General features: G+C 45.0%; 1 protein-coding gene and 1 long non-coding RNA gene across 14 annotated transcripts in view; both read left to right on the plus strand.

Moving 5' to 3' along the window:
• Positions 1-14,581, plus strand: part of LOC101418519 (long-chain-fatty-acid--CoA ligase 1-like) — a 73,583-nt gene that overhangs the window by 11,245 nt on the left and 47,757 nt on the right. For 3 of the 13 annotated variants that reach the window (XM_071213849.1, XM_071213850.1, XM_071213853.1), the window contains exons 1-2: positions 4,030-4,212; positions 5,835-6,060. In XM_071213849.1, coding sequence (XP_071069950.1) covers positions 5,866-6,060 — 195 coding nt within the window. In that variant the 5' untranslated portion in view covers positions 4,030-4,212; positions 5,835-5,865. Of the gene's footprint in view, positions 1-1,256; positions 1,365-3,166; positions 3,356-4,028; positions 4,213-5,428; positions 5,454-5,834; positions 6,061-14,581 lie in introns of those variants that run through there. The other 10 variants (XM_058301579.2, XM_058301630.2, XM_058301688.1 and 7 more) reach the window with 6 other exon arrangements.
• Positions 6,067-7,359, plus strand: LOC139438649 (uncharacterized). The gene is made up of 2 exons (XR_011648321.1): positions 6,067-7,003; positions 7,215-7,359. It is a non-coding gene; the product is annotated as an uncharacterized lncRNA (long non-coding RNA).

Genomic DNA, 14,581 nt, shown 5'->3' on the forward strand with positions numbered 1-14,581 from the left:
CTTTTAAAAGCTTTGTGCCCCTCTCTTTCTCTGCTAAATTTGGGAGGCATAGGCAGGGAGTGTTTTAAGCATAGAGTTATTCAAGTTGACTCAAATATTTCAGTAAATCGAGTTGATAAAAATGGGGCAGCTCTGTTTTGTTTCTTTTTTAAAAATCGTCTTAGCAATTGAATGGGTGAGTTTTAGGATGACTTTGATAAAAATTAAGTGAGTTCAAAGTTTTACTGTGCTTAGTTGAGAAGAAAAGTCCCAACGCCATGGATGAGAAAGATGAATTCCCTGTGGAACCACTGGCTCACTGGGCATGGAATCCCAAATTTACCCACTTCTCCTTCTTCTGCTCAAGAGCGACCACCGTCAGGGACCTCTGTATCAGACATGGTTGAACAGTGACTTCTGCTTTTTGTGAGACTGGCATGTCTGTGGAGCTTCTGTACATTCTCCCTCTGGGGATAGCCTGACTGCTCTTTTGGTTCAAGAGGTGATAGTTTAAGCAAATCTAGCTTTGGGAGAATTTGCCAGCCAAGCTAAGGAGCATGAATCCAACAGTTTTGGAGCAGCACATTGAAAGAACAGCACACGTCTGGCCGCTGCGCTCTTGTTCCCCCACGAAGCCTGAGCTTTGCCGGCCAATGTAGGACAAAAGGAGTGCTTTCAGCCTTCTGTGAATAACCGATTGTACAGGGGGAGGAGGCAGAGCAAGGAATGGCCGCATCTTGCCAGCATGGTCTGCTGCTTTAAGGAAAGATGTCAGGATTGCTTCATTTGCTGCTGCTGGAGCAAGGGTGCTATTTATGTGGGATTGTTTGAGGGCTGCATTCCTAGAGAAATATTCCATCAAACTGCTATTATTCAGCTAGTTGAACGCTTGAGGACCTTTACAAGGCAAGAAACATCCAGCTTGGCCGTTTGGGGTTTATAAATGACATGAAGAAGGTAAAATGCTACTGTGAGTACAAGTTAGCAGACGTGCAGGGGCTGTGTGTGTGTGTGTGTGTGTGTGTGTGTGTGCGCACGCGCGCACATGCATGCCTGCGTACAACCCCAGGGAATGTGTCCTTGTGAATCTCTTCAGGCCCTGAACCGTTTTTTCACGGCATGAGCAAAGCAGTAAAGGTGACTCATTGTGTCCAGCGGGCCTTGAACCCGCATGTTCCGTGACGAGGGCAAACAGATGGAATAAATGCTAGTGTTGATAAGAGGTGGTGAGGATTTGGATCGATTTCAGAAGATGTGCTCTCAGTACTACGGCGCGTTAGGGCTGGAAGGACCCTTAGAAGCCACCTGGCCCCCGATTCCGGGATGGGCCCCAACGCACATAGCTCCGTGGGCTTCTCCCGGAGGGGTCAGTGGTCCCGCGGAAGGTAAGCCTTGCCCGTGGGCAGGAGGAGGGGGTTCGCGTCAGCCTGGCACCTCAGTCTTAGACGCCGGGGGCAGCTGTCCAAGCCGCGGGCCTTGGTCTCCTCAGCCCGAGTAGCCTCTTGCGTTGCGGTGGTCAGGCAAGACGCAGGATGTGGCTCTCTCCTCGACCACGGCAGTGCTGCCACGTGCTGGCTCCTCTGCCAGAGTCCCGGCAGGCGGCGGCAGGACCGCGTTCCGGGCAGGCCTCAGTCCAGCCTGGAGGGCCTGCCCTGCCGTGTCGCTTTCTCCCCAGCGCTCTTTAAAGGCAGCTTCTGTCCTGTTGCTTGACCCTGGGCTCATGCCAGATCCACTGTTACAATCCCTGTCATTCTGTGGTTTGAAACTCTGACTTAGAAAATTGAAAAGACGCGACTGCGCAGCCCCACTTCTTGCAGGTGCAGGGAGGAAGGACATACGGGAGTAGCTGCGGAGGAAGGAGAAGCCAGCTGTCAGTAACCTCGAACATTCCCCACAGAAATACTGGCTTCTTAAAAGCCCTTCTTTTTCCTTTTCTTTTCTTTTTTTCTCTCTCTATTTTTTTTTTAAATATTACATTCAAAAAATATAAGAGGTCCCCATACACCCCCACCCCCCTCACCCCACTCCTCCCACATCAACAACCTCTTTCATCATGGGACATTGATTGCAGTTGGTGAACACATTTTGGAGCACTGCTGCACCACATGGACAGTGGTCTGCATTGTAGTTTACACTCTCCCCCAGTCCACCCAGTGGCCATGGCAGCCCATACAATGTCCAGCATCTGTCCCTGCAGCACCACCCAGGACAACTCCAAGTCCTGAAAATGCCCCCACATCACGTCTCTTCTTCTTTCTCCCTGCCCTCAGCTGTTACCATGGCCACTTTCTCCACATCAATGCTACAATTTCTTCCATTACTAATTGTGATTAGTAATTAAAAGCCTTTGAATCGATTGAGTCATGTTCCTAGCGAACAGCAGTATGATTTATGTGCCTTGGCTATAACTTGCTGAGACAAGGATGTGGAAATCTGCTTTTGAAAAGATTTTAAAAAGTAACTAGAACGCCACTGAAATAATAATACAGTCTGTCTTTGAGTTTTATTAGCAAATCCATGAATCTTAATACTTTCTAGAAACCTGTTAGGACTGAATCTGAAAGTGGGGTGTCTGTGTTTACTTCCAGCATTTAAAGCTCTTTTATGGTGTCTGACTTTCTTTGAATGTAGGTCTGCATCCATTTTCAAACACCCCATGTACTTTCTCCTTATTAGCAGCTGAATAGAAGAGAAATGACTTAGGTTGTTATTAGTGTCATGTTTAAGAGTTGTTCTTTATGTGGATCTAAATGAGATGCGTTGTTGTCTTAGTTCCTTATTGCATTTCTAAACACACTATAGTTTTTCTATATACTGCATTAACCAATCTGTTTAGTGAAGTTGGTTTGCATTTGGTTACCTAGCTGCCAGCTGACAGGCATGAATTAAACTGCTGTAGCTTGTCATTATCACCCACTGAAGACAGGGATTTGGGTGGATTTAGGCTCTTAGTATTACAGATCAGTATCTAATGAAATGCTCCTGCATGTGTGCTACGCATGTGTGCCACTAAGTCTAGAATTTTTAATAAGGTTTTCTTTCCTAGATTTATTAAACTTTCTTGGTATAATGATGTCGCTAGCTTGGCTACTGCCGGTGCTTAAAATAGAAAAATTAGTAACCTGCTTCTGACTGTATTTGTGTAACAAGTAATGCAGAAAACAGTTATTTCAAATGCTCACACAGGAGCAGGATTACATTGAACAGTCACTGTATATTTGCCTGATCTAGGTTTTATGGAGATTACTTCCGTAACTTTGGGGAGAGAAGAGAGAAGAGCATAGGTGTGTACCTGTTAGTGTGGGGGGAAGGTTATCCGCCTTGGAGTGCCGGAGGGTAATAAAGACAACTCTAAGAGACACGATTTGAGGAGAAGGTAAGTTTGCACCTTGTGTTTGTGGGGTTGCCTTGCAGTTGTGGACTGGCAATACTGTTTCTGAAATCTGACAGCTCAGTTCCTATAGGGACCCAGGCTTGAACTGCCTGCTCGTCCCTGAAGTCTTGGCATATGCATCACTTTCTCAGAGATCACTGGATCGTAAAGATGGTGACACTTTCCATCCTTTGCAGATATTGCTTATTTAATTTTGTCTCCTTTCTCCTAAGCAATTAACCCAGTGGGAGCCCAGACCATGTCATTAGCTCTTTGCCCCTGCCTAGCAGTATACTCTAGGTGCTTAAATATGCTGAATGACTGGAGTAGCTCAATTCCTATGAATTCATGCAGAGTAAATCTGCTGTGAGTGTGCTCTTGGCAGTCTGTTTCTTTCTTGATCTGTTTTGTGTTGGTTAGACATACCATCCAACATCTGATCAGTTCATTATAATGGTTTTTAAAAATATGCCGTTGTCTCTTCCTATTGGGAAACTGAGCAGAAAGAAAACAGTGTCAGTTTCCAGGACTGGCACTGGCAGTGACACTAACTGATGCCTGTCCCTGCCCATGGGTGGAGCAGTGGGGTGACTCTGCTTCCAGCTCCTCATTGGCCCACCCGTCTTCCATCCCACTGTTCTCCTGGGAAGTCAAGGATGGGTTGTATCTGCTAGTTCCCTTTAGCCCACTGGGCAGCGGCGCAGGGCTGTACATGTGACTGATGCCCTGAGAGACCTTGGCAGGGCTGGTAAGCGCCAGCTGAGCTCTCCTGACCACACCCCCCCGCTCCCACGCTCCCTGCCTTTTTCTCTTTCCACTGTGGAGTGTCACCTAGCAGTCACTGGTGGACAGCACAGATGGTGAGTGGTTTTGTAAGAGCTGGTGCTTTCTTTTCAGATTTAAACCTGAAGAAATGTGCTTATCTGTTCCTTATTTGTTGTCAACTCAAAACCTCGAAATTCCGAGTGTATGTGCGCGCGCGTGTGTACGCTTATACAGAGCTGCTGTAGCACACGGTTGGGTGAGCTGAGCAGATGTGTTATGTGGCTACCTGTTAATATTTGATGGCCACTAGGAATTTTTAACTTGGTACTCTGCTACTGGATTTCAATTTGAAGAGAAGATATCTATATCTGAAAAAAGAAAAATATTTTCAGCTTTGTGACCTAACTATTAAAAAGAACTATAGTAAGTAGCTCACAAATACCAGCAGGAACTTAAAATTTTAACAGTCGTTATTACATTGCCAGGAAATTGTTGAGAAAAGTCTTTCAGATTATTTACTCTTATTTCCTTCCCTTTACCACCAAACAAACTTTAGGGTACAAAGTTACTCATCAATACTTTTCTAATTAGAATTATTATTACTTACTAGTTTTTACTCTGCCCTGTAATCTATGAATTGTAACACATTCAGTTTGGGGCTTTAATATATATTGGTTTGTTCATCTAATTTTCTTCTGTGTTTTGCCATCTTAATTTTATCATAAACTCCTTGCAGGCACACATCACTTTATATTACCTTTGTGCCTTATTGTTCTGCATGCAGGACTAATTACAGAGTATTGATAGAGGAAATAATAATTATACCTAACATTTATTGAGTATTTTCTGGCACTTGGCACCATTCCAAGCTCTGTAAGTGCATCGTTTGGTTCTCATAAAAGCCCTATGAGATAGGTGCTGTTTTCATCTCCATTTATAAATGAGGAAACTGAGGCACTGAGAGGTGATGTAATTTACCCAAAATCCTACAGCTGATGAGCTGGAGAGGCAGGATTTGGCTCGAGAATCTGGGATCTTAAATATTATTCTGTACTCTTTCTCAAATAGTATGCTATAATCTCTTTCTAGAGATCTGGTAGTTGATTAAAAATTTATGTAAACCAAGTAAAATGTTTTCAGCTGTAACAGCTAGGGGAACATAAACAAAAATCATTTTTATCAGAGTAGTCACCTTTAGGTTTCCTGGCATTGATATTCCTGCCTTAGTGGGAGGGAAAGGCTGGGGAAGACACATTGAGCTTAGACTGGCCTGGTCTACCAGCGGGAGAACGTGTGCTGTGATCCGTGGGGAGAAGTGAAAACTTAAGGCCCTGAGGTGGTTTGGGCTTGTGCTTCTTCCCTGTTACCGCTGGTGGCCACGATGAGGGTATTTGTTCATGTGGAGGGGACGGACACATCAGGGAAGACCTGGGTAGCTTAGTCCACTTACATCAACAGTATGGCAAGAATTCTTTATGAATGATTTCTAATGTAGTTAATGACCGCTTCACCCAAGATAATAGAGAAGTAGAGCGTAAACGGACTCCTAAGATGTTTTTAGAATGAAGGGAACTTGACAGGCAGAGTGACGGGGACCGCTGGACCGTGGCTTTCCTGCCTTGCTTGGCCGGCCAGCCGTGCGTGAGGTGGCTGACTTTGGGACGTCCTGAGAACATGCCCTGCCTAGGAAGAATGTGACGTTTTTCTCTTCCAACAGAATCCCGCTTAGAGAGCCCCTGGCCCGGACGATGGAAGCCCACGAGTTGCTGCGGTACTTCCGAATGCCGGAGCTGGGTGACTTCCGACAGTACCTCCGCACTCTTCCGAGCAACACGCTCGTGGGCGTTGGCGCTTTTGCAGCCCTCACCACTTTCTGGTACGCCACGAGGCCCAAAGCCCTGAAGCCGCCATGCGACCTCTCCATGCAGTCTGTGGAAGTGCCCGTAAGTGCAGGGGCTGGCCTGCCTGGGGGTGTTCTCTGCATCGCCCCGACGAATCAAATCCCACCAGATGCAGCACCGATGGCGATCACAGCTGTGGTTAAATACGTGTTCACGAGAGCGCTCTGTAATCAGAAAGGCAGGCAACAAACCCAAATTGTTGATGACCATAAATGGAGGTAGAGGCCAAAATCCTGGGCGCAGGGCGGTGAGGTCATGTTGGTTGGGTGTCTGTCCACAGTCTCCCTGCCACTCATTCCAGAAATCACATTGTAGTAGACCAGAGGATTCCAGGACGGGAGACGAGACACAGAGTCCTGCCCTCATAGGGGCAGGAGAGTTGTTAAACAAGTGTTAGAGAAGGAAAGATTTGCCTTGTGGCATATCTGATACTTTCGAACAGGTCCCCAGCTGTTGAGAGGGACTCTGGGGTTACCCATGGGATGAGGCCGAACTGGGAACTTGACAGAAAAACATGGTTGCAGAAATTAGGGTAGGAGATGAAGAAACGGGCAAAGGTGAATTGTTGAGTGTCTGGGTTGTGTAACACTTGGGCAAACTAAAGGTTGTCTTCTCATAGTTTAGAAAGTTAATCCAGAACTAGGTGCCCTAATTAGGGCTTTGTGGGTGGGATGGCGTTGGGAAACCTTAAAACCCTTTCAGGAAGATTCTTTCTTAGTGCCCTGCTCCGTCTCCCTTCCCTTCTCATCCTCTTTTCTCCCCCTGAATCCAGATTGACATGATGGCTCAGAAGAGACTGAGAATTCAGAGCACAAATGCTCAAGGGTTGCACCAGGTTTCCTTATAGCTCGTTGCCTTTTCGTGTGTGCCCTGTGTCCGTGTAGAGCACTTTGAAAGTTCTTAAAATGCTTTGTATCTACTTCGTACTATTGGTACCTTCTTGGCATTGTACCCCAAAACTCTGCATAGGTTATTTAGTGTAATGGTAAGTTTAAAAATGCTACAGATTTTATTAAGATCTGAATGTTTATTCATTATATTCTTATAATTTAACATTTATTTGTGGCATTTGTGATTTGGTTAATCTGAATGACAAATCCAGCCCCTCTGGAAAACGTGAGGGGTTGGGTTACTGGCTTCCTCCTACCTGTGTCAGAATTAATTTTCGGTATTTCTCATTTTCCACATACGCACAGAAGAATCAAAGTGTCATGAAGTGGAGACTCGTCCCCTGTACTGCTGTATAGATGTGGAGATGCAAGGTCTCCCCACTTTTTCCTAGACCAGTTCCCACAAAGAGGAGCGTGTGGCTGCCTTTTGAAATAAATATTGTCCTGTTAATAGCTTTCTGTTATTCGTGGTATTTCAGTTCCTTGTCTTGTTCTTTGTCTTGGATTCTTTGAAACTCTCAGCATATATAAAAGATATGTCAGTCTAATGCATACCAAATGTAAAAATATAACCCCTGAGTTACTGTTGTGGGAAGTTGGCCTTAGACTTTTTTTCTTTTTAGAAGGTAAAGGTGACAAAGTATCACCTTAGTAAATCACATGTCAACGATGAGTAGAGCTTAACTTATTCTAATAGTTCTGTAAGAGGCTTGAGCACACTTTCTCTCCTGGCAGAGCACTTGGTGTGTATCTGCCGGAGCATTGCCGGAGCTCTGAAAAGAATTGTTGGCAAATGTAGAGTGAAGGCAACTTTAATTTGGCAGTAACTTTTAAAAAATGCCTTATTCCTATTATATGAGTAATTGTGGGGCAGTTTACTATGTGATTTTAAAGTTTAGCATAAAGTCATTAAGTCTTAGTAATAAGACAGTCTACATATTCTCTGTAGAACAATGTAAAACTATAGATAAGCAAAAAGAAAATTAAAATCACTCGTAATTCCAGTTCCCGGTAGGTAGCCTTCCTGATTTTCCTCTTTATTTCTAGAAGTAGCTGTTGCTATCATTTTCAGAATCTGTTGGTCTTAGGTATAGATGCCAAACTTCCTTTCCCTTTTTGAAAAAAGGAACTTAAAATTGCGAATACATGAGATTAGCTCCAGAGTGCTTGGTCGTTAGAGATGCTCACTTTCTTCTGACCAGCGTTGTCGTGTAGGCTTCTAGGACGGGAAGATGACCTTAATTCATTTCATTAAGTATTGATCAGGAGCCTGTATATCTGGCACTGTCCTAGGGCTGATTGCCAGAATAAAATTTCCCTTTGTTCCTGCTTTGAAACAAGGAAACGCCGTTTGGCAGTCCCCGTGCTCACGACCACCATCCTGTCTCACACACACGCACCATTGGACTGCGCTGCTCTTTCCCGTCCACTTTGTACAGGTCTTAAAATGAGAGGAGCTCACGCGTTTTGGTTTGGCTGCATCTCCTCACTACTACAACGGCTGTTTCCCAGCTGCGCTTTATTTTTCATATGTATACGTTACAGCTTCCAAATTCCTTTTAAAAGTTGGCTAGTAAAGCAGATGGTTGGTGCTTATCCTATAGGCCTGTCATCTTGCAGGAAAGGCCGTCAGTGAAGACAGAGCTAGTTGAATGGGACGGAGAAGCTAGAGTGAGGAACAGAATCCAGAATGGCAAGTGTTGCTCCTCTGTTCTCCAGCCTGGTTTCTCAGGACCCTGTTTAGGTACCCTTGTCCCTGTGTCTGCATTTGCAGCTCATCAAGCTGCCGCGGACACCTGAGAGCCAGCCCTTCCCTGTGCGTCGGGGAGGAACTTGCATCCTAGAGGTTTTGCTGCTGCTGCTCTGCAGCTTTGAACAATGGATGGAAGCAATTTTTAAAAAAATCAATTTTCCCAAGTAATATGAAAGCTCTCCAGTTCTAGCTGCTCTCAGCCTGTTCTTTGAGACTGAGCTCTCCATGTGCCACTGGGGGAGATGCTCTTCACTGGACTGACCTGCAACTATTTGGGACTGGTCAGGGCCCCTCCCTCGGGGGTTGCAGTTATGGGAGGTGGGAGAGCGGCTTAGAGCCCAAAGGGCCAGGGGGGCAGAGAGAGGGGGCAGGGGCGGGACCTGGCTCCCTGGCTATGCCCAACAGCCTCGAGCAAATTCCCTTGGCTTTACAGACCTTCTGATCCCCGTCTGGAGAACAGACGTGAAGGCACCTTTCCTCTCTGGGGTTGTTGAGAGGACCAAAGAAGATACGTGCAGAGGGTCTGCTCAGCCCAGACCTAAGGGTTCAGAAGCATTAATTTTCCTCGTCTTTACAGGTCTTCTCTTTTAACCTTCCTGTCCCACACAGGAGAAAACTGGGTACAAGGAGGAGAAATGATGCCAGTTAGTGGACGACCTAGAACTTTGTTCTGCTCCCTTCATTACAGTAGTTGAAAATCCTATTATAACTAGGATTCTGCGGGGTGAGACAGGGTGCCTAAGGATGATAAGGAGAATTTGGATCTGTCCAAATTTGAAAAGTCACTGCATAGAGCTTTGAATTCAGGAGCTGGTCCTTCTGAAAATGGATATGTGAGCACCTGAATCCAAAGGTAGATCCCAGTGGTGGGTGGAAGTAGAAGGAAAAAAGGGACCAGTACGATAAACAGCCCAAGATTCTGCACTCAGGTGGGATAGAGGATTGGAAGCTCCCCGCAGGTGGGGACGGCAAAGTGCATAAGGGGATAGAGAGCTGTCAAAAGCTGGGCCGGTCCAGAAGCAGCGGCAGAAGCTGAATTCTGGCGAGCTTCTGGCCCTCCCTCATGCCCTCCCCTGCACTAGGTCAGGGATAGATTGGAGTGGAGTAGAACCTGGTGCTGTGAGGTTATGGGCCCACCAAGCAGGGTTCAGACCATCACGAAGTCTGGGCGAGAACCATTGTCATGGTTGCAGGAGGTGGTGGAAAGAACCTGTGAACCCCTGCAATTGGTGAGTGGTGCAGCGTGGGCATTGCAGGGCTTACATCTCTATGCAGGAAGGGAAGATTTTTGACAATTACTACTAGGTTATAAGGTACCTAAATGAAAACTCAAGTTGTTTTTTTAATATTAGTGAAAGTAAATTATAGACAGTAAACTTTTTTTTAGACCTTCAAGTCCTTCACCTTTCTAAGGCTTCATTGTAAGAATATCAGAACTTGGATTAAAATTTACTTCCAGGTGATGAATGTGCAACTCTGTAATTATACCAAGTGCCATTGATTGGATGGTTTATGGGAAAATAGGGTGGTTTGGGGGAAAAATACACCAAATGAAAGATATGGGCTATAGTTAGTAGTACTCTCTTTCATAATTTGTTGCAAATGTTTCACAGCAATGCAAGGTATTGGTGGTTGGGTAATGTATTGTGTTATGCATGTTTGTTTTATAAGACCACAACATTTACTAAACACTTACTGTTTATGTGTTCCTGTATGAATGACATACTTCAATAAAGTTGTTTTTAAATGAAAAAAAAGTTTACTAAACCTGTTAGTCAATAGCAAATTCACAGTTTAAATTGCTACTAGGCCTTGGTTCTAGGTGGTATATCCTTTCATGTGAAACCAGTTCTAACTCATCTTATCTCCAAGTTCCTTGCTTCCTCATCAGAATTATTATTATTTTTTGTCTTTATGTTTTTAAATGTTACATTCAAAAAATATGATGTCCCCATATACCCCCCACCCCCCTCACTCCACTCCTCCCCCCATAACCACAACCTCCTCCATCATCATGAGACATTCATTGCACTTGGTGAATACATCTCTGAGCACTACTGCACCACATGGTCAATGGTCCACACCATAGCCCACACTCTCCCCCAGTCCACCCAGTGGGCCATGGCAGCCCATACAATGTCCAGTAACTGTCCGTGCAGCACCACCCAGGACAACTCCAAGTCCTGGATATGCCCCACATCACATTTCTTCCTCCCACTCCCTACCCCCAGCAGCTACAGGATAGACACCCTGACCAATGGAACAGAATTGAGAGTTCTGATATAGATCCTCATCAGAATTATATGACCTTTTGGGGCAAATGCTGGCTGGATGATCCTTTTGCAGGAAAGGTTGAAACTTGTAACATGTTTGGATCAACATGTTGGGATATATAGGGCAAGTGACTTTAGCATTTTAATCCGGTGATCAAGAAAGTCTCATGTGGAGGGTGTGATGCTTTGCATTTAATTCTCTTCACGTCACAAAAGTGGTGTTGGTGTGTGTTCATTTGTGGAGCATCTGCCGTGTGATGTACACTGTGCTAGGGCAGGAAGGCCACTGTCCGCACGGGGCCTATAGACGCGGGACATACTGCTTCGGGACCCCTTTCCCTTGCAGATTATAGCAATCCTTAAACTAAGAGTAATGCAAGCATCTTGTTTTCAGGCCATAAAACTGGAACTGGGGTTCATTCTCAGGTAAGAATTTGAAAGAAGCAGACTAAATTTGGCATATCTGGCCTATGGAGGCAATGCTCAATAGACAGTGTGACTTTAAAGCTCAGAAGTCACACTCCCCTGGAGGCCTTTGCAGTGCTGTGGCTTGCACATACACTTCTTGGACATCCCAGCTCACATACGTACTGAAGCAAGGACCAGAATTCTAAGTCCACATCTGGAGGGTGTCTGTGGAGCCTCTTCCTAAGTAGGATTTCTCATGTTACTCATTTCCACAGTTACAGTTCCTACATGTATGCCTGTACAAAGGCCCACTCGTGGTAATGAAAATATTCTAGTATTGGCTGAGGTGATGACAGCACAACTCTGGTGAAAATTAGAGCCCCTGAGTGTACACTTTGAGTGGACTGTACAGGGCATAGGACTGTAAAACACAGTGACTCGTGGGGTGGAGATGGAATGAAGATGAGAATGTTCTCTCACGAACTCTAGCAAATACATAATACCAATCCAGGGTGTTAATAATTGGGTGGGTGAGGGGAAAATGCACCCAGTGTAAGCTAGGGCTCTCGTTGCTAGTACTGTTTTGACAGTGCTCTTTCATAGTTTGTAGCAAATGCTTCACAACAAGGCGAGATGGTGGTGATGGGTGATAGGAACCCTGTAAAATGTTACGTTCCCAACTTTTACTGCGTACTTATTGTTTATATATATGCATGTATAAATGATATACCTCAGTAAAATTGTATTTGAAAAATTAAAAAAAGAGGCCCACTTGTAAACTGGCATAGCAGTTTCTGCAAGAAAAGAGAGTGGGGTCGTGGATTTGTATGTTCTTATTAAAACTCACATCATGCTTTTTGGATAAAATGTCAGTGCAGACCTCCGTGGTAATGAGAGTAGGGACACGAAGCGTGGCAGTGGCCTTCTGGATTTGGTTGGCTGGGGCTGACCCTGAGTGGAGGAACTTTTGGGAGTCGAGCAGCATCAATTCAGCTTGTAAGGCAGACATTTTAGGTTGGTCCTGAGTGGAAGCCTCTGGGAGGGGCAGGAGAAGAGGTTGTCCAGGACGGGTCCCACGGTGCCGTCATTCACTCTGGCACCAGCTGAGTGGTCTGGGGAAGGCGTGGCAAAGCCCTCTTCACCGTAAGATGGAGGCATTAGACACACAAATCTGAGCCAAGGGGAAGGTGGTAGATGAGAACTAAGAGAAAGCTAAGCTGTTGGGAACAGTTGTAGCATCTGGTTGTTTTCTACAGTTATCTGTAGATAAACAACTCTCCTCTCTGGGGAGCTTGGAACACTTCAGACATGCGTGTGAGACTTTGGAAGAATCTGCTAGTTTGATACTCTGGCCTCATAGCTGTCAGTGATCCTCATATCTTGACTTTTTTTTTTTTTAGGCATTTACATTCATTTACTTACCATTTGTAAATTACAGCTTCCCATTCACCATTCCCCAAGGCATGTTCTTCCCTGGTCCTGGCAAAATAATTGTGTAAGTGGTAAAATAAATATGTGTGCAAATATTTGGTCATCTGATTTTTTTCCCCCAGAAATGTTGCTGTGATCTGGTACCTGGAAAATGTTTGAACATGTTTTCATGAAAAATGTTATAACAGTTGAGAGCATTTTCAGCAAACATTCCTAGTAGTTGGGGCAGGGTGGGTGGGATGGAGAAAGTGGTTTTCTTTAAAAATATTCTTCTGGCAGTTTGTAAATATCAGCATTTTCATACCTTAAAGTAATTTATAGTACCTTTTCTAAAAGTGAAGGTTTTAGATTTAGAAATTACATTTTCTTGCTAAATCACATTTTCTTACCAAATACATGTGTGTTGGTAGACCTGTCTGCTAACTTAGAACACTTCTTGAAAATGGCTAGTGATTTGAATTAGGTGTAAACGTGGACCTGTGAGAAAGGAGGAGCAGCTGTTGAGTGGGGTGCTGGAAGGTTAGGGGAGCACGACCGAAAACTGACGGTAGAGTTTCTAATCTTTGTGCTAAGACCTGGTCCATGTCAGCATTAAGTAGCTGCCTTTAGGATTCCAAAGGAAAAAAGAAAAGAAAAACACATTTGAGGTTGGTTGTTTTTAAAAATAAAACAATTTACTCCCGGGTCTGAAACCAGTAAAAGTTGATAAGGAAAACAATTTGATTTTGTACAGATTATGGAACTTCTCCCCGGTTTCATTATGCAGGGAACATTTGTGCACATAAATGACAAGGACATATGCTATAATAGGTGTTAAAAACAGCCTCCTCCAAACAAGGCCAACTGTGCCAAGTAAAAAATAACAAATGTAGGCTTTCTGTGCCTCTGGACAAAATCCGTGCTTCACACAGTGTCCGAAAGGCCAACATTAAGGATAAGAAATAGAAATGTGGTTCCCTTCAGGCTCGTCAGAAGGGAAGCAGACTGCCCTGTGTGTCCTAAACGGCTGGCCTGCAGATTCTGTAGGCAGAGAAAAGGCGCAGAACTGCACCACACAGGGACCCTAAGTCCAGCCACGGGCTCCGGCAACAGCACCGCGATAAAAATGCACCATCGTTAGTTGTAACAAACGCCCCACACCAACTCAAGTAATAGGGTGGTATATGGGAATCCTGTGTTTTGTGCATGTTTTTTCTGTAAACCCACAACTTCTCAAAGAAAAAAACACACATTCTGCAGGCAGCCTTGTCTTGCTGTGCCAGCATGCGTTTGTGGGCACTTGGGTACCTTGTAACTCTGAGCCTTCTCCCCTTTCCCTCGGGTGGGAGGGTGATATCTTCTCTCCCATGGCTGGCTGAGTTTTCCTGACCGTGAGCTGGATGTGTAGGGGACAGCTCAGAACTACGTTTTACTAAGTACTGTGGCAGCCTCCCTTCTCCCTTAGACAGAGCCTCTGATTCAGTTTGTGGGGCACTCGGGAAGTTAGGAACTGGAGAATAAAGCAGAAATAAAAAGAAAAAAGATTCTGAGACTTAGAGGAAAGTGTTGAAGATCCAGAAAACCTAGCCTGCCTCTGGTGATCTGGACCCTGGCTCCTAAAAAATGATTTATGATGTGTGGGCAGATTTGCAACCTGCTTGTGGACGGCAAAGCAAGTCTCACATGCCCAGATGTCCCACTGAGGCAGACATTTTAGGGTGCACCTGAGTGGAAGGGGGCATCTCCCATTCCACCACATTTTACATGTGTGACTGAGAGGAGAAATCCTGCCCCTGAGGCTGCATTTCTCAACTGGAAAGCTACTTTCT

The sequence above is a fragment of the Dasypus novemcinctus genome, chromosome 1 (genome assembly GCF_030445035.2).
Source record: "Dasypus novemcinctus isolate mDasNov1 chromosome 1, mDasNov1.1.hap2, whole genome shotgun sequence".
NCBI classification, from domain to species: domain Eukaryota; kingdom Metazoa; phylum Chordata; class Mammalia; order Cingulata; family Dasypodidae; genus Dasypus; species Dasypus novemcinctus.